At 45.9% G+C, this 19,751-nt stretch overlaps 2 protein-coding genes across 2 annotated transcripts; one reads left to right on the top strand and one right to left on the bottom strand.

Moving 5' to 3' along the window:
- The first annotated feature begins 2,554 nt into the window (after positions 1-2,554).
- On the top strand, positions 2,555-5,734 carry CD27 (CD27 molecule). Its single transcript, XM_036761637.1, has 6 exons — positions 2,555-2,803; positions 3,036-3,167; positions 3,568-3,774; positions 4,555-4,599; positions 4,751-4,879; positions 5,235-5,734. The coding sequence occupies exons 1-6, from the start codon at positions 2,620-2,622 to the stop codon at positions 5,369-5,371; spliced, it is 834 nt and encodes a 277-aa protein (XP_036617532.1). The 5' UTR covers positions 2,555-2,619; the 3' UTR covers positions 5,372-5,734.
- A 1,684-nt stretch (positions 5,735-7,418) lies between these two features.
- On the bottom strand, positions 7,419-16,637 carry VAMP1 (vesicle associated membrane protein 1). The gene is made up of 5 exons (XM_036761951.1): positions 16,168-16,637; positions 13,374-13,494; positions 12,950-13,108; positions 10,951-11,002; positions 7,419-10,550 (listed from the first exon to the last, which is right to left on the bottom strand). Coding segments are annotated over exons 1-5 (351 nt in total). The 5' UTR covers positions 16,170-16,637; the 3' UTR covers positions 7,419-10,533.
- Positions 16,638-19,751: the final 3,114 nt, after the last annotated feature.

Raw genomic sequence — 19,751 nt, forward strand, 5'->3', positions numbered from 1 at the left:
TATTAGACTGCAGAGAGTTAAGAAGAGAACAGAGAAAAGAAAGCAGCAGAACCATTGCATGTAGATGACCTTCCAGAGTTCAACCAGGAAAGGGAAGGAAGATATTGCCAAAGATATTGTGGTGGGGATGGACAGACCAAGTAAGGGTTTCTTTTTTTTTCCCTTTTTTTTTTTTTTAGGCAACTGGTTTAAGTGACTTGCCCAAGGTCACATAGTTAATAAGAGTCTAAAGTCACATTTGAACTCAGGTCCAGCAACTCCAGTGCCAGTACTCTATCCCCTGCACCAACTAGCTGCCCCCAAGTAAGGGTTTCTTGAAGATGGGAGAGATATGGACAAGTAGTCAGACAAATATTGAAAATTAGTGAAAGAGTAGGGATGAGAAAGGCGGCAATCTAATGGAGAAGATAGAATGGGAACACGTGGGCACACAGAGATCTCCTTGGCAAGAAGAAGAGCTACCTCTTCATGTGAGGCATGGCAGGGGAAGGAGATAGCCCTGGAAGGCATCTGAGTAATGTGAGATGAGGAGGGAAGAAGAGGGAGCTTTCCATGAAGAGCCCCATTTTTCTTTCAGTAAACCAGGAGGCAAGATTCTCAGCAGAGAGGATGGGGGAGGGAGCCAGGGGAGCCTTGAGAAGGGGTCAAAATGTTTGGAACCCTGTGGTGAGTTGGATAGTGAAATGATTTAGGGAGGCATGAAAGCATTGCCTTGCCACAGTGAGGGCCCATTGAGATTATGTAATAAAAACTGGTAATAGACCCGTTCAGCAGAGGTTCATGATTTTCTCCAGCTTCATTCAACAGCACATGAATAGGGATGAAGGCAGCAGATGGTTGGTCTGGGTAAAGACGCATTTTCCTTACCCCCAAATAACATTAAGTGTTCATTATACGTTCAAGGCACTGTAAATCAATGGTAATATAAAGATATTAAACCATATGCCTAAGAGGAGGGGTATAGATGTGTGTATATGAGCACAGGCATGTACACATAAGAGAAGAAAAAGGCAAGGAGTTAAAGCTGGATCTGCCTTCACAGAGGTTCTCATCACCACTGTAGATACCAGGACCTCCCATACTGGTGCTATCATTTGTTTCTTCGGAGGCAGGGATTGATCTTCTGGGGTCTATTTTGTTCTGAGTCTATTTTGTTGTTCTTCATATGCCTTTTAATAGTTATAGGATTAAACCTAATTTTGTTCTATGTTCATATGCTAATTGGAAGCTCAGTGCTTGCCTTGGGACCCTGAATGGCGCAGGAGGAGCAGAAATGAGCCAATTTCATATATTGCCATGATGTGAGCCCTGGGTGGGTGGGATACATGAATGAGCTATACAAACTATTATTAGAAAGATGCCCTCAAGACTGAATCCCATCTGTAAAACGGGTCAAGAAGCCCCAGCGGACTCATGAGAAACAGATAATAAAGTGTTTTGCAAATCCTTAGAGTATCATGTGAATGCTAGTAAGTCACAATTTCTTTGGGTCTGTTTCCTCAACTGTAAAATGAAGGCAGGGGGGCGGGGCATGTACTGGATGACCTCTGAGGTCCCCCCTTGTTCTAAATCTATGATTGCATTATTGTTGGGAAAATTTCCTGAACTATCCAAAGTTCCTCAGGTGATTTAAGACTCAGTGATCGCTAATGAGTGCATACATACATATGTGTATATATATTTACATATATATATTTGGCTTCACCAACAGTGAAGAAGGGTGTTGAGGAGCAGGAGAATATACACTGGGGTATGGCAAGGCTAAGCAAGATTGTGGTGAGAAGCAGAGAGCACTTGGTGCACCCTGGGGGCTCAGATGGGTTCCTTTCCAGTAAGGTGGAGGGAGCTCATATATACAAAACACACATACACACACAGACAGCTCATATATATAATATATATACACACACATATATAGCTTATATATATAATATACACACATATAGTTCATATATACTATATGCACACACATACATAGCTTATATGTGCAATACATATAGTTCATAGATACAATACACACACAGCCCATATATACAATATATACACACACACACACATATTGCTCATATATACAACACACACATACATTCACCCTTCAAGTGAACGCTGAATGATCACTTGTCAAATACAATAGAGGGGATTCCTGTAGAGGCATGGGCTGCACTGGATGGCCTCTAGTTGGATCTCTTCCATCTCAGTAATTCTGGAACCATGTGTCACTATGCATGTGAGAAAGGCAAGTGTGTATGTATAAGACTCAGAGACAGAAGGGCATAAAAGGGTATGTATATGAGGGGGGTGTGTTAATGGTAGAGGAAGGGAGTGTCTCAGAAGACAGGCAGCTCACAAGGTGTTCATGTCAGAGTCTGCCCTTTAGTACTTTGGTTAGCACATGGAAAAGGGGAAGGAGGTGGGTGAGGAGACCATGCCGGGCCCGGGGGTGATGGGAGCTCAGGGGGCCACAAGAAAGAAGTGAGTCACATCAGGAGTCTTCGTCCGTCCAACACAGCTCTAAGCTGAAAAGAGTCCAGGCCAGAGCAATAGACAAGTTCCTCCTTAGCTGTATCTGAAGAGGCAGGCGAGAGGCAGAAAAGGAGCTGACCCACCAGAAGCCTGGACATGGCAGAGCCAGAGACGACAGACTGCCCGAGAACAGGAACCATAGCTGCTGGAACTTCTTGGTGGCTGTGGGTTCTGGCAATCCTGGTGGGACTTTCACCAGGGGTAATACCCAAGCATCACTGCCCGCAGGGACAGTACCAGGTGGAGCGAGGATCATGGTGCTGCCGACTATGTAATCCAGGTAAGAAGGAACTAGAAAGGGGATGGATGGGAGTGAGGGACAGAGAAACATGAAGGGTAATGAGGGAGGGAGCCAAAAGACTTAGAGTGAAAAATATAAACCAGAGAAGAAAAAAAATTGAACACAGTAACTGAGGGATCTTGAAGCCAGTGACATGTTCCACCCCAAACTGGGTTAGAGAGCAGGGCTAGAGTTCCCCAGGCCCTTAATCCCTCACCCTGTCCCTCCACAGGCACATTCCTAGTGAGGGACTGTGATGATGATGGGAAGGATCCTCACTGTAAATCCTGTCTTCCTGGATCCTCCTTCACCCCAGACCACCATGCCCAGCGCCAATGTGAGAGCTGTCGAATCTGTAACGATGGTGAGGCTGAAAGGGGAGTGGGGCTGGGGACATGGAGGAGCAGAGTGAATGAGGAGCTGGGGAGGAGGCTGCTGGAAAGTATGGGGATTGGGGGTACTGTACAGATTAGGGAGACAGTGGAAATCCAGTACTTTAAGGATGCACCTTAAGGAGATGAATTTGGAGAGGATCCCTGTTAAGGGGAACAGACTTCAAGGGTTCGTGGCGATGGAGCTACATGCCTAGTCAGGATGATAGGAACAGGGATGCTGAAACTGGAATCTCATCTCAGCTGTCCCTAGGGCCCTAGGGTATTTCACTATAGGGCCATATTAGTGGATGTTTTGAGAGGGAATAAGGGGGGACCTCCGGGTGACTATGTCTCTCTCTACTCTCCTACCCTGCCCTCAATCTTTCCCAGGCTTTCCAATTCAGCAATGCAACATCACTACCAATACAGAGTGTGCCTGCCCCCAGGGACAACGGTGTCGAGATAAGGAATGTACCAACTGTGATCCCCAACCTACATACCTGCTGAGAACACCCCAGTATCCCATCAGAAGTACACATCAACATGCTGCAACTATACACCAACATCCTACCGACACCCACTCAAGTTACTACTCTGGTAGGCTTCATCCTGATGTCAAGCTTTCTCAGTCATCGCTCAGGGATGGGCAGGCATGAGGGGCCATATGCCCCAAAAGACTCTGCTATGGGAGAATCTCGTTCCCGGGATCCTCCATGAGTTATATTTGCCTCTTCCACCCAAAGTCAAAGCTTTAAATCCTACTGACCCCAAAAGAGAATAGCCTGAGAGAGCAGTGTTGGGGACTTGGGGAAGGAATCGCGGGTGTGGAATGCTGCATACATCATCATATCAAAATGCTTTGTTGGTCAGTTTTGCTTAAGCGTTAAGAGGAATCAGGGAGGTAGGGAGGGTGGAGGAGTGCGTATTATTTTAAATAAGAATCTATATTTTTGTTTTTGTCCCTTTTTGTTTTTGCTAATCTTTTTCATTCTTACCTTTTAATAAGATAGCTTTAATTTTTTGATATTATCAATATATTTACCTAAGTTCAGGTTGAAGGAACTTGGACAAGCAAATTGGGGGGGGGCATATTTGGGCTAATCGCGTGTACACAACTCAGAGGGTCTGGGAAGGTTTCTCCAGAGGGACTTGGGGGGTGGTGTGAGTAAAACTGTGAAATGTTTCTAAATAAATAAAAACAGGATCCTAAGTCTTGTGTTCAAAGACAAACCCTGAGAGGAAGAAAGTGGTGAGAATTCCTTTCATCATCCCATCTACCTTCTTTCCCCTTAAAAAATAACCAACTGATAAAAAGTTATTGAGCCAGGATACAGGACCGAGGATCAAATGCGTTTCATTCTTGTCTCTTCTCTCCAGAGACGGCCGGCACACGTGCCCCAACAACAGCTGCCCAAAGCCCACGTAAGTTTTACCACCAGTCATGAAGATCCCCCATTCCTGGGTGGGATCTAGCAGAAAAGGAGTTGGGTGTCTGATCTGAAAATGTGTGGGGCCAGAATGGGAAGCAGCACCGGAGAGGGAGACCCTCCCACAGACCCTTTGACTATTACAGCAGAAACAGCCCCATCCAACCAGGTCACCATTTACATCCTCATCTTCTGTGGATTGATTCTGACCATCCTCATACACGGGACTTGGCTTATACTGAAAAAAAGAAATCGCCAACTCAAAAAGGAACAAGGTACAACCTGGGTACCAAGGAACCTATTCCCTATCTCCAACCTGGCTCCTTTCCCCAAGTACTTGGACTCCTGCCTCATTCCCACCTCAATAATGCTTCACCCACTGTGTCCTCTACGTTCCACCCAAATCCTGTCTTCCTCTTGTGCCTCCACCCTACCATTCTTCCTCCTCTTTTCCTGCTTGGGCTTTACCCTCCCCTTTCAGCTTCTCTGGTTTTCCAATTCCTGTCTCCTCACACCTTTTAATCATTATTCTCTTTTCTCTCATCTGCCCACTTTCCCTTTCTCTTCTTGTCTGTGTATTTCCTTTTCTTTTTCACTCTCAACCTCTGTCCTGTCTGTCTCCAACTACAGACAAGAAAAAGCCAGTCAAGTTCTGCCTAACTGGATTCAGAGAAGACCCAGGCCCCTGCTGTCCAAAGCAGGAGGAGGGGAGCACTGTGCCTATCCAAGAAGATTACCGAAAGCCTGACCCTGCCTCTTACCCCTAAACCACATTTAGCCAAGGCGTTGACAGGACAGCATTCTCCTCCACCATGGCCTGGCTCCTGGCATAACTACTATGGGTGTAGGAGATCTGAGGACACTCCCACTCAATAGTGACACCTCCTAGGGGCCCTCGACACCACCCCCTGCCCAGGTGTCTTCCCCTCCCTTACCTAGGAACTTCATTTGACTTTAGGGACAGTGGAGAAGGGTATCTAGGGAACAGAATATATATTGGGGTGTGGTAGAGCTAAGGAAGATTGTGGTGAGAAGCAGAGAGCATTTGGTGCACCCTGGGGGCTCAGGTGGGTTCCTTTCTAGTAAGGTAGAGAGCTAATATACACAAATAAAACTGATGCACTTCTCTGGCTGAGGAAAAGCAAGTCCCAATTGTTGTATCTGAGATTTTAAAAAAATCACTAAATTAAGGAAAGGTAACAATATCAGTATGTACCCCCTCCAGCCTCTCAATGTAAAATGCTAAGATCCTTAAGAATTTGATGAATCAATTCCCACTGCTCCCCACTATTCCTCAAAGCCACCTTCTCTCTTCACACATGAGGAGCTTTCTCTGCTCTAGAGGGTATTTATTCAGGTTCTGACTGAGGGATATACCACACTAAATTTAACAGAAGCATCCCAGAGGTAATGGGAAAAACTCCTCTAAGATCACAGACCCTTAACTGCTCAGTCCCCAACCATGTCCTTTGGCATAGTGGAGACTCCCACTTATTTCTCCTGGGTGAAGGAAGATTCTGAGGAGGTGATCCCCTTTGTCACCAAAATAGGGATGAGGGAGGACAAAGAGAGGAAACAACTGGCACTGGAAGCTGTGTCACTGCCTCTGAGTGGACTGGAAGAGTACTATCTAAAACTTGGGCTTGGGGGAGGATGATGGGAAAGTTGGCTCTCTCCTGCTCAGGTACACTGGATGACTCCATTGACTTCCAAGGGCTTCTCCTCCCCCATCCCCGGCCAAGGGAAAAACTTTAAGACTACTTACCAGGTCTCCCTTAGGTCCAGATGCCCTTCCTGAAAACTCCCCATTCCTAGAATTTCCCTGCTGCCAATCACTCTGAAGAGCTATAAAAGCTCACCGCTACCCCTCAGTTCCCCACATCCTTCTCTATAACCAGTCTTAAGCCATACTCTGCCAAAATCTGTACCTCTCCTAATGTTCCTTCTTGTAGCGACTGCTTTTGACTCAGATGTAGAACTGAAAGGTAACTTAGAGGTAATTAAGTCTAATGCCTTCACAGATGAGTGCAGGATTTTACAACTAGTGTCTGAAGCAGGATATCAACTCAGGTCTTCCTGACTCCCAAGTCTAGTGCCCTTTATTCCACAAGTGTGAGTTCTACTCATCTTGCCAACTACAGAAAGTAGGTGCCTGAGAGACCTCTTGCTGTCCTCACGGACCTGAGGCAAGACTACTGCTGAGGGCATATCTTGGGTCATCAGGAAAATTCAGGTGTCTGTGAGAGGTGTCTGTCTCTATGACAATGGGACTCCTTGGGGATGATCCTGAAGGGGCCATCTTGTAGCACAAGATTAACGGGCCCTCAGGCCCTGAAGGTACAAGGCCAACTGCAGGCAATAAAGTGCAAAGTACACTAGAGATGTACACATTTCACACTGACCATCTTCAGTGGCCCAGGAGATGGGTCTCTTCTACCTTGTCCAACTTCCTTCCAGAAATCACAGAACATGGAAGATTCCTTAAGGTCAGTTTTAGAGCTAGAAGAAACTTTTAGAGGTCACCTAGTGTGCAATTAGGCTTCTTTTAACGAGCTGCCTGTCAGTAATCTGCAGACCCCACCAGTCCATCATATGTAATGCCCACAACCCTTTAGCCTAGTTTTTGGTTCAGCTCAAGCTTCTTAGCCCATTAAATGTCACCAAGTTAGTCTTCTCAGGAAAAAAACCGCTCAGCAATGTATTTTTCAGCTAGCCATAGATGAGAAAACCTGCTGCCCTCTCCCCTATTCACAGCTGTTTCCCCCATTAGTTTCCAAAAGTATGTGATCTATTTGGCTGCAACTTTAAGTACAGTGGAGCAAAGAGGGTGTTCTTCAGAGTACGCTTGGCTAATTTGCTCTGGAAAAGCTTCTGTCCAGGAATGAAGACGACACAGGTCTCCTGAGGATGGCCAGTTGTTTCTGGTAGCGCCAAGGAAATTAAGTATTTGACAGAGAATATCTGCAGCTGCAGTGTCCAGTGAGTTTCCTGTCGTCACCTCCACCAGCTATCACCTGCTTCTAGGTGGACAGCCATGGGTCTCACAACAAGAAATCAAACAAAACATGGAACACAAGAGTGGAGAGTAGTTCCACTGCCAACATACAAGGGCATCTTTAATCTCAATCAAGAGAGCAAATAGCACAGAAGCACCAGTGCTTTAACCTAGGGAGAAATCTGCCCCATGGTTGTGTCCCGCCCCCAGTTTAGGTCAAGTCACCCAGAAGCCTTCAGGTTGGTGGCAGGAATTTGTATTTTTTTCTTTTCTCAGAGTACACGAAATTGGTAAATGTGCTACATGCCTTACTTAGAATACAATTGTTATTATTTTATACAAGTATGAGATTGGAGGAAGGGAAAGAAAGACAAGAGAGGGGACAAGAGACACAGTGGAAAAACCCCACAACGGCTCATGACAAACCGGAAGGGATGGGGGAACATGGGGAAATCTGCTTCATTTGGCTGGAAAGTCCTGGGTGTACAACAGCATTTTTGCCCATGCATGGGGATGATAGCAAAGAGACAGAATCAGGTCAGGTGGTGAGAAAGTAGGAGGGAAGACATCCTCCCCCACCCCCCAACCCCTCCAAATAGAGCCAACCTTAGAGAATCTATTCTGGTCACTGAAAGGGAGCTCTTAAGCCACAGAAGAAACCCAGAGTGCAAAATCCTTTTACAAAGCGCTTAAAGTGATGAAGAGGCTGGGGCTTAGTGAGCCCAGGGGGCTGGTTTGTTCCTGGCTCTAGAGGCAGCGAGGACAGTGGTGGTTCTTCTCCAGCGGTGTCCCCCCAAGAGAGGAAGGCGCCCAGAGGGTAGTGGAGACCTTCTTGGGGGAGACGTTGGGAGGGTACACTCATTGCTTCCTTCTAGCTCTTCAGTCCCGCCACAGGGCAGGACAAAGGGAATATGAGAATAGGCAGGGGTTGGGGAAGGGTGTGTGTGTTTTTTTTTTTTGCAAATAAAATGGTGGTGCATGGAAGGTGAACATGCAGCCCCAAGCCCTATACTCCCTTTGCTTGACTATACATGAGTGGGAAAAGAGGTCACGGTTGTACCTGCCCAGGAAGAGTCTCATTTGGCATCCTGTCTTAAAGCTAGAAGGAAATCCCTATGGTACAGTCAGAAAACTGGACACAGTTATGATCCCTCTGCCTGGGCCAATAAACCCAAGCACTACAGAAGGAAAGAAGAGAGTTAAAATTAGCATGAAGGGGTGAGTAAAGGGTGGACTTAGAGAGAAGAGGTACTAAATGGTAAGGAGGGTGGCAAAGTGATGGCTCTGGAGGAAGAAAACCTAAATGTCAGCACAGCCACACAGCTAATAGCTACAGCAGACACCCACAAAAGGAAGACACTGGTCTAGCATCTACAATAGACTTCCCTGAAAAGTCTTATAGTCATGGTTCTAGGCTGGGCCTATCACCACATCCCTGTCTTTGGTATGACAATGGGGCAGAGCTGAGAAAGGACTTTCCCAAGGTATCAGAGACCTCCAATTCCCAGACCTCTACCTTCCTGCTATGAAAAGGAAAGGAGAAATAAACCATCAACTATAAAGAGGCTACTTTATCCCAACCAAACCTTGGTGACCTTCTTTATCAGGAAGCTTTTCCTGGTCCTTCTTAACTACCACTTTCTCCTCCCCCCCATTCCTCCTCCTTCCTCAGCTCCCACCCCAGTGCCTTCTCTCTGAGACTATCTTCTATTTTGTATGGACTTATAGATACTTAGTTGTTCATCTATTGGCTTCCCCATTAGGAAATGAACTCCTTGAGGAGACAGGGACTGTTTTTACCCCCAGTGCTTAGCAGTGCCTGGCACATAGGAGGTGAGGTGCTTAATAAATGCTTGTTGACTTGTTACTCTTGAATGAGGTCCCCTACCTCACACCTTACCCTCAGCTAAGTTCCCAGGGCACATTTTTTTCAGTATCTTTACAATGACTAAGATTAAACAACAGTCCCAAATTCTGACGGCAAAGGATATTTTTGGGTCCCTTCACACACTATTAGACTTCTCTATTAAGAACTGACCTGACATCTTACCAACCTCTAGGTACCACTTCTAAATGGCAAGCAGACAGTGAGCAAAATAGTGCCAATATTTTCTAAGTCAAAGGGAAAAGTGTCCAAAGCTACCAATTCTGTGGTAAACAGAATGGCAGCACCAGAAGCACTGGCAGATCCTGGGCCAGACTGAAGGTGGCAGCAGCAGCAGCAGCAGCAAGGGAGGAAGGGAAATCTAAAAACACCACGCACCAGGAACACACTGGGAGTGGACACAACTAGAGGTCCTCTAGGCTTACAAGTATTGTACTTAATTAAAAAAATAATGATCAGACCCTGCATCATATCATTGCCCCCGGCCCAAAGCATCTTTCGTAATAAAGCTATACTGCTGCAGGACCAAAACCACTCCTGTGATTTCTGATGGCCCAGGATGGTCATTATCCAGGCCAAGTTTTTTCCACCTGGTATTGCTGCAGAGCCATTAAGAGGCTTCAGTAAGAGGCACGGTGAGGGTGGCTGTGAGGGGATTGCCATTTCCCTAGGGTCTCACCAATCCTCACACTGGGCTGCCTTGGCCCCTGCAGTCCCTGCTCCCACCTGGGCAGCTTCCTCTGGACCTGATCTTAACTGACCTGCTTTTCCCTTGACCTCTACTCCACTTCCTGTGGTTTGGGCACGAGTGTTTTCTGAAGGGGAGGGGCCAAACACTGGCTACTCGTGCTTCATGGAGTGAGAATGCAGCCACCCCCAGCATGTCCAGTGTGGGGAGGTTTAAGTACAAACCAAAGCAACTAAAGAAGAGGAAATGAAGGAGCCTGGGTAAGGACAAGGTGGATGGATTGGGCCTGCTGGGGGAAGTGAACAGTGGGAAAGGGGTATGAGTTCCGGTGGGGGCAGGGAATGAAGGAGGGGGTGATACATTAAGTAAAAAAATAGACTGCAGACAGGAATCAGGAAGGCACAGATAGAAAGAGACAGAAGAAAACAAGAGGGCAAGTTAACCAAGTTACTAGACATTCAAATCCGTCAGGCACAGATGACCTGTCCCCAGTGTTTCCCTCTGACAGTAGCACCATGGCCCCTCTTCCTTCAAACACAAGAGAACTGGCCTCCCTCCAAAATCTCGATGAAGGGCTTGCCCAGCACCAAGAGGTGCCTATGTCCTATTTGTTGGTCCCTCCACTTCAACCCCACCAGGCCAGGTTCTCTGTCCCACAAAAGGAGCCAGTCATTCCATACCTCACCCAGAGTACCTCCAGTTCCCCAGGCAGGCAAGGGAGAAGATTCTGGGGCTTTCCCACCTGTTCACCCCCATCAGTGATTTCAATGATACTTACTTACAATAATTACCACGATGATGGCACAAATGGCTCCCAGCATGATCATCATCTGGGAAAACAAAGGTAAGATAAAGGGGAGTCAGAAGAATAAGAGGATCCAGGATTGCCTTTTCTTAAACTACAAGCAGAAGGAATTCCTCATTTCTTGAGGCAATTGTAGAAATATCAAGACACCCAAAAGACTTTAATATGTTGTGTAAAGGTTTCCTCTATTGATATCCACTTGGTAAGCTACTGCACCAGGATGGATCTTTGGATGCCCTTCCTTTGTTTACTGTGGCCTAAGAAAATAGCCTGAGCTCCACAAAATTGTAAATGGATGTTACATTTGCCAACGGTGATGCTGGTTCACTTCTCTTTGTGCATTTTTATTATTTTTTGGGGGGGGGGGCAGGGTTGGTTCATTCCGAAGCAGTTGATACAGGAGTTCTCTAACAGGTTGTAGTCCAAAAACTTTCTAAGTCTCCATGTACTTGGAACTTGTTTCTGTGGGGAAAATGTTCCCTTACCTACTATGTATAAAAATATTTTCATGAGAAAACATCCAGATCTCAACTTAGACATCATATGTGCCTGAACATTTTCATATTAAGTGTCCAGGAGCACATCTTACGCTGCTGCTCCAGCAAGGCATTAGAATCAGCACTGGCTCCCACTGACCAACCAAACTCCTCCAGACCTGCTGAACAGAAAGGTAGCTTTTCCTAGCTTCAAGCTAGGTGACTGGTGTCTCTCCTTTCTTGGTCCACTATGGAAAGAATTGCAATCTTAACTTCTCCTTCCTCCCCTTCCCCAACTGCCTGGGTCTCATGAAGCAGGCACATGACAATAATCAGAATAGTTCTCTCCTATCCTAATGGGGATTAGTTTTTTGGGTATAAGTTGGACTACATTTCTATGTGCATTCTAAAAACAACGGTGTAAAATAGGGTTTTTCTGGTACAAAAAAAAATAAAGTAGGCTTTTTTTAAAAAAGTATTTCAGACAAACAAATCCACAGTGAGTCTTCCTGGGAATTTCATGGAGGATGCAAGATGGTGTTTTTTAGGGGGAAGCAGAATGATTTAGAATAATTTGGTGAAAATATTTGTGGGACAATTTTTGGAAGCCATAGTTTAGTACTCCTCTTCCAAAAATGCCCTAAAACACAAGTGCTCTAGGAAGAGCTCAGAGTTCTGAGATTAACAACAAAGCACTCTGAAGCATTACAGAATGAGCTACTACAGTAGTACTGGTTATCTCCCATTTACAAGGATGGAAACCAGGGATCAGACATGCAATAATGAAACTTGGTCAGTCACACAACCAGCAAGTAAAAGAAATAAGAATTAAGTTGGGCACACACTCCAACCTGAGATGCCTCATTGATGGCATATGCCAGCACAGCCAAAGCCCAGTCCCAAAGTCAATCGCCTTAGGAGGTATATCCCTTCAGCACTCCACCCCCACCCTCCCCTTCCCAGGGCAGCTAGGTGGTACAGTGGACGGAGCACCAGGCCTGGAGTCAGGAATTCATCTTCCTGAGTTCAAATCTGGCCTCAGATACTTACTAGGTGTGTGACCCTGGGCAAGTCACTTAACCCTGTTTCCTCATCTGTAAAAAGAGCTAGAGAAGGCAATGGCAAACCACTCCAGTATCTTTGCCAAGAAAACTCCAAATGGGGTCAAAAGAGTCAGATAGGACTGAAACAACAGAACAACAACAAAATGTCCTCCCCAACCACCCAAAAGCTACCTCAGGGCATGCCTTCCCAAGTCATCAATTCAATTCACTGTGCTCCAGAATATCCTAGTGGACAACATGGGGCTATTATAGAGCCAGTCAGTAAAATATGCTATGGGACCAATGAGTGAAAATGGGAGGCCCTGAAGACTTCTTCCAAACTTTCTCAGTTCTTCAAGGGCAAACAATCAGCATCTGTACAGGAGAGAAGTGGCGCCTAAATGATAGCATGACACTGACCCTAGGCCCCAGGAAGGAAGAAAGCCAGTTTACCTTACAATTTTTCCACCAGTACTTCCTCTTTAGCTTGGCAGCGCTGCTCTCAAATTGTGATGCTCCCGCCTGCAAGGCGTCTGCACGGTCATCCAATTCGGACAGCTTCTGGTCCCTTTCCAGAACCTTGTCCACGTTCACACGCATGATATCCACCACCTGAGGAAGAAAAGTGTGTGTGATACGAGAAGCATTGGTCCAAAAACGTCCAAGTACTTGAATTTTAGCTCCAGCACTAAATGGTAGATAAACCACCACTCTGGGTCTCAGTTTGCTCATCTGTAAAAAGGAAGAGATTGGACTATAGCATTAAAGCCTCTTCAACCCCTCTCATTCTCAGTTGGTATTTCCACAATCTAGATATTAATTTATTAATGACTGTGACTTTCATCACTTGTAGGGGAACCAAATCATCTTCACCTACCTCCTCCACTTGTGCCTGTGTTTGCTGAAGCCGCCTGTTACTAGTTGTATTAGGAGGTGGACCCCCTCCTGGGGCACCCCCTTCTGGGGCTCCTGGTGTAGGTGGCTGTGCTGGAGCAGACCTATTGAAATAGGAGGGAAATTAACCAAGTACACATGAGGAGAAACAAAAAGGCGATTTTCTCATCCTCCTAGCAAACTCAAAGCAGAAGTGGTCACTCTTCGAAAGTTATTCCTCTCCTAGACAATCTTCAAAGTGTGGAGCCACATCACAAAAAGTAAAAGGAGAAAGGCTGGTCCCAACACTAGAATTTTTAAGGCAGACAAAAGCACTGCCATAGTGGCATCAAGGAAGATGGTCTGGATTTCTTTCTCTGATACTGAACCAAATTCAAATGTTTCCAGAATGTTAGTGTTTTCTGACACTTTAGCCAATTTATAAAAACAGCTTAGAATGGGAGAAATGACTTCATGCTAGGGAAAGAAAAAACTAGTCTTTTGATATGTGAGCCCTGATGAGGGAAAAGAGAAGCTTTTTGTGGATAGCAGTGTTCTCCCAGTAATAAGGAAAGGGAAAGAGCAAACTGATTTCTGTTTAAAAGGATCCTGTTTATGGTTATGCTCTATGCAGTAGCTACTAACACTAAGGCTGCTCAATATAAGAAAACTTGGAGAAATACCAAAAGACAGGCTTATTAGTAAAATGGAGGAAGCTTGCTCAGAAAGAACCTTCCCTTGTAAAAGAGGTGAAAAGAAGGTGTTTCTCACTGGGTCATGAGACTGCAGACTCTTATATTCCCAGTCCTAGCACATGCATCATGGATTAGTCGCCCCTTTTCTAGATATAGCAGGAGGCAGATTCATGATGTGAATTCCAACCATTCATTCAGATGCCTTTAGATACCACCTAGAGTCCCTGGCACAGGAATCTTCTAAACAGGTTTGTGCTTATATACAACCAAAATGGAGGCCTTTGCCTTAAAAAGTTCCAGAGCTCTAGTATGAAGCTCATTTCACAAAAGGGAAAAAAATATCCATCTGATATGATAAGGTTTCTGTTATTTCAAAGTTTAAGGATAAGATTCCTACCATACCTCAAATGGAAAGGAAATCCTATATTCTGCTGGGAGAAAAAGATCTCATAGGGCAAAGGAGACTACGAAAGCTAATATAAACCGGATCCACTGTTCATCCCCTCCTCACAAAGGATCATCTCAAACCAGATTATCTGTTAACTTTCGGAAATCAGCACAGCTAATTCCGCTGAAAACTAACAATTCACTTTTTCCTAGTCCTCCTAGACTCTACCAGCAAGTTACACCAGGACAAAAATCCCTTCCCAATCACCCCCATTACTTAAGGAATCTCCTGAACAGAAGGAAAAAAATTCCAAAGGAAGCTTGTGTGAGCTGCTCCCCTCCTAAAGCAGAAGGGAAATCCAGGGAAAGAAAGGAAAAGTATAAAAGCAACTCAGTTTTTGAAAGCTACCGGGACTGAGTAACCCGATCCATGAATAAGACTAAAAAATTCAACGGGTTCTAGAGCAGCAGTTTTAGTTTTGGAGGAGGGCCAGAACGGTGGCACCAATGACAGCATTAAGGTCAGAGATTGCTCGATGCTCGAAGCAAGGAGCCATCTCAGTAAGTACATCCCACATGGTTTCGCCAACTGGAACTTTAAGTCAGAGAGAAGCCCCTTGTTTTCACTGTTCCCTTACACCCTAAAAAATAACAAGAAACTCAGGACTCAGTAGTGTTGATGATCAAACATGACTTAACGGCTCTGTAGTTATTCAAATTAAATCAGACATAATAAAAAAGAAGCACGTTGTGAATTAGCCCGGAGTCTGAGACATACTATCTCCCCCTTACCAAACGATGGTACTTTGGAGATGTGTGGCTGACTGATAGTGAAAACAGGTATTAATTTCCAAGGTCTTCAGCCCGTTGTGAACTTATGCCACACGAGTAAACGTTTTAAAATTTGCAGTCGTGGACCCCTATCACCAACGTGGCCATGGCTTTCGGCAGTGGTCATGCTTGCATGAAAGCACGTTTCCATCACTGACAACGTGGGGCGATAACTCGGGAGATTGCCGACCACAGCTCGAGATCTCTCCCTCTGGCCCCTTTTGGTACAGTAAGAAAAATGGGGGCCATTTGGATAAACTGGGTGGGAAAATTCTTTGCATTTATTTGGCTCCAGAGAGGGCAGGGCAGAGACAGGGGAGGGGGAAAAAATGCTTGCAAGGCATATTAGTGGACCCTGCCAGATTGAAATGTCGCCCGCCTGCCAGTCTGTCCCCCCCCCACCCCCCATGGACAGCCTGCGGGGGAAGCCTGCCCCACCCCCCCGCAGGGGCGCCCCTCCTGGAGCCAATCTCAGGCACACGCCCCCGTATGTGGCTCCAGGGACAGCAAAGACAGGAGGCTGGCTAAGAGCCTAGGGTCCAGCTCCAGTGAGACCAGGGCTGGTCCGCAACTTCCCTTGCCCACTTGAGACTCCCCCCTCCACTCTGAGGGACACCACGCACCCCCTCTCTCAGTGAGAGACAGATCCCCTGGAGGAGGCTGCTGAGCGCCCTGGACCCCGGGGGGGGGGGGGGGGGCCTGGGAGCGCTAGCGGAGTGATGGCGAGGAGAAGCGCCTCTCTGGCCCGGCCGGCATAGCCCGGGGGTGGGCGCTCAGCAGCCCAGGCGGCCGCTGCTGCAATGCGCCATTTTACCCCCTGCAGAGTCCGGGGCGGGGGTGGGATGGGCCCCGAGGGTTCCCCACTCATCAACAGGCTCCACTTACATCTCTCTGGTGGAGAGGGCGTGGAAGGGTCCGTCTCCTTCTCGGGGCGGCAGCGGAGGCAGCGAGCGCGAGACGCTGCAACTGCGACGACGTCCTCCGCAGAACTCGACTCACGGTCTCCGCCTCTTCACAGAGACACAAGCGTAAACTGCAGCTAAAGTTACTGCAGCCTCAGCCCCGGCTTTCAGGATTTATTGGGGAGGGCCCCGCCTTCTGAGGTGATGCAACAACCCAGAGGTCCAATCAGCGCCCAGCGGAGACAGAACCGTAGCGCGGCTCCGGAGACCCGCCGAAGGCTCCCCGCCCCTCCCCTCGGCCTTCGCCAATCGCAACTTTCCCAAATGTTCGCTCTTTTTGCTCCCCCACCCCAAATCCGAAAGGGGAGGACTGCTCTTCTTCCACCACTTGGTACTTGCAAAGTCCCCGGCCAATTAGCGAATGGACTGCGTAACACGCCCTCGTGTTTCCTGGTTCGTGAAAGGCCAATCACCACCTGGTCCCAGAGTGCAAATGATGACTCTAAAGCCGGAATGTTTCGTTAACCAATGAGATGGCCCCCAGGGAGCTGGCCAGCCAATCACTAAAGAGAAGTCGTTTTCTTGCTTCCTTAGACCCCTCCCCGCGCCCGCTAGCCAATGAAAAGGCCCAAACGGCCCTGGGTGGGGGGATTCTCTAGCGCACCGCCCACGCGTCTCAGTTGTAGCTGAAGTGCGAAGTACTGTTGGCGAGTGTTTTGAGGGTACCCGGGCCGGAAGTCCGCCCTCGCCCCTGGATGCCAGGCTTCTGCTGGATAGAAGTCAGTTCCGCGGGCGGAGGTTCTATGAGGGGTCTCTGGGTAGACAGGAGGAAAGCAGGTATGTCAGCCCACTAGCAGTCGTTGTGTTGTATTAATAGACAGCGTGTCCCAGAAGTCTTAGTGCAGTTTTAAGTTATGACACTTTGTGTATTATGTACGTTATGAACCATAGAATAAAAAATAGGGAAAATGTGGTAATGATGAAATAAACAGTATTTTGAAATAACTTACTTAATAAATCATACAAAAAACCTTTTGTTCACTAAAAGTCAGTATTTTGGTTAAGAGCACTATGGTTGAATATGCTCATTTTTTTTTAAAATCTTGGTTTAACATTTTGTGATGTGGTCATTCATAAGTCTAGTGCTAAGTTCAACTTGTTTCAGTACTTGTTTATTTCAATAGTTGGTTTTACTGACTGTCATAGCTGAAAAAAGAAATCTTACAAAGATTTTTAGATCCAATGGAAGAAATGCATCATTTGGCTGTGCTCACTAAATCATGACTCAATTTTTCAATCCCATCTACTAATTACGCAAAACTTTTTGTTGAAATGTGGCTAGTAAATTTCCAGCTTTCCTGATGTCAAAAATCAGTTTTCCTGGCAAACTAATCAAAATGTGTTCTCTTTTGATAATGTAACAAATAAGCACAAAACACACTGAAATTCTTCATCTGGAAGATACCAGACATTTTGGAAAATTCTGTATCAAGTTTTTGGGGCAGATGAATTTTTATATGTGATACATTTTCAGCAACAAAAACTGTTTTTAAATGTCTAATATTGTGTCATACTGTCATCAATTAATATCTCAAGGTACAAATACATTTAAGACAGGAATCATTATTAACAATTTTTTTTTCCTTTTTGGGGGGGGGCAGGGCAATTGGGGTTAAGTGACTTGCACAAGGTCACCCAGCTAGTACATGTGTCAAGTGTCTGAGGCCGGATTTGAACTCAGGTCCTCCTGACTCCAGGGCCGGTGCTCTACTGACTGCGCCACCTAGCTGCCCCATTATTAACAATCGTTGAATCATTTTTCAGTCATGTCCAACTCTTTTGGACCCCATTTGGGGTTTTCTTGGCAGATGATAGAGTAGTTTGTCATTTCCTTCTCCAGCTCATTTTACAGATGAGGCAAACTGGGTTAAGTCATTTGTCCAGGATCACACAGCTAGTAAGTGTCTCAGGTCAAATTTGAACTCAGATCTTCCTGACTCCAGGGCCAGCACTCCATGCACTATGGCACCACCTAGCTGTCCACATTATTAACTATAGTAGGTATAAACAGATTTCAAATGATCTTTATAATGTCAGATTTCTTCAATTTCTTGTCATTTAATTTTTTACATCATAATGTAGCAGATGAAGAAATAGTGTCAGCTCTGCCATTTTCTTGTTCACTTGTGCTCACATTATCAATCTGAGTTTTCTTTACAAGAATCTTTTTAAAGCCAGTTCTTCATTTTGTGATTGGTGGGATCTGTAAATCTCTTTGGTACACAAACTACAACATATAATATGCTAAGTGATCAAATTACTTGAGATACACAAAGAGCACCTTGGTTGTGAACTATGTTTTCAGGCTACCTCAGCTTCGATATGTGACACATTCCTCTGACACATGGACCAAGTGAGAGGAGTGTTAATTCATATATTAAATTCAGTAAAAAACAATTTTTTTAGATTACATATATGTGTATAAACATATTTTCTTCCCACAACTCCATGGATCATTTTGCATATACCCCTACTTTGGAGACCACTAGATTCCAGCCCAGGATCACTGTTAAATCCAGAGCCAGTGACTGCTGTGGGTAGGGAGCCACAAATGTTCAGGCTGGCAGGATAGGGAGATAGGTTGGATTTGTAGGAGGGGCAGTATCTGGAGGGCAGTAGGGATACTGCAGCCTTTGGGGAGGAGCACAGATTACTTGGCTGGTGGTTTAAGTGCAGCACCACCTGGTGGGCAAAATGTCAGATCACAGGTTTAGAGCTCGAAGGAACTTTAGAGATTGTCTAATGAGTCCAACCACTTCATTTTACTGGGAAACAGAAGCCCGGAGGGTGATATGCCTGCATTCACAAGGATAGTGCCAGAGATAGATTTGAACTCAGGTCCCTTGGCTCTAGAACAGGTGTTCTTTCCATTACACATATTTTCTGGTTAATTGATCAATTGACAGCTTGCTTTTCAAAGGCTTGAAGAAACAAGGATGCAAGCTGTTGTGAGTTTTTAATACTGCTGCAGTACCGACAGTCACTGGAGATACCTACCTGTTGCACACCCAGGGCACACCTCTATCACACAAATAAACACCAGTACAAATACAAATATGGGAGGGGGGACAGGGTGGGAGAATAACAACTGGAGCGATCAGGAAAGTCCTCATGCAGGGGATGTTACCTGGACTCGTACTTGAAGGAAACTGGGGATTCCAAAAGGTAGAGATGAAAAGTCAGTCAAAAGTATTGAGGGGCAGTCTGAGCAAAGGCACATAAGTGGGAAATTGAATTTGTGGCTCAGCAAGTATGCCGGTTTGTCTGGAATACAGAATTCATGATATTTTACTAAGTCCGAAAAGGCTTCTGGCCAAGGTGGCTGCCTGAATGGGGGCAGGCTGCCAAGCTCCCTAACACCTCCCCGCTAAACAAAAATTAAATTTGCACTAGACCTAATAATGTTCAAGAAATCCCCTAAGAAACTATAGTAAGTCAATCAACCAGCATTTATTAATTACCTACTATGTTCCAGGCACTGTGCTAAGTGCTGGGGATACAAAGAAA

This window comes from Trichosurus vulpecula, chromosome 5, assembly GCF_011100635.1.
Source record: "Trichosurus vulpecula isolate mTriVul1 chromosome 5, mTriVul1.pri, whole genome shotgun sequence".
Lineage (NCBI taxonomy): Eukaryota > Metazoa > Chordata > Mammalia > Diprotodontia > Phalangeridae > Trichosurus > Trichosurus vulpecula.

Excerpts from the sequence above, each read along its gene's own strand:
- CD27 (XM_036761637.1), top strand. The coding sequence starts at position 2,620 with ATGGCAGAGCCAGAGACGACAGACTGCCCGAGAACAGGAACCATAGCT. Across the intron at positions 3,168-3,567 it reads CTGTCGAATCTGTAACGATG|GCTTTCCAATTCAGCAATGC; the intron begins GTGAGGCTGAAA and ends AATCTTTCCCAG. Across the intron at positions 3,775-4,554 it reads CCACTCAAGTTACTACTCTG|AGACGGCCGGCACACGTGCC; the intron begins GTAGGCTTCATC and ends TCTTCTCTCCAG.
- VAMP1 (XM_036761951.1), bottom strand. Across the intron at positions 13,109-13,373 it reads CACAGGCACAAGTGGAGGAG|GTGGTGGATATCATGCGTGT; the intron begins GTAGGTGAAGAT and ends TTTCTTCCTCAG. Across the intron at positions 11,003-12,949 it reads ACTGGTGGAAAAATTGTAAG|ATGATGATCATGCTGGGAGC; the intron begins GTAAACTGGCTT and ends TTGTTTTCCCAG.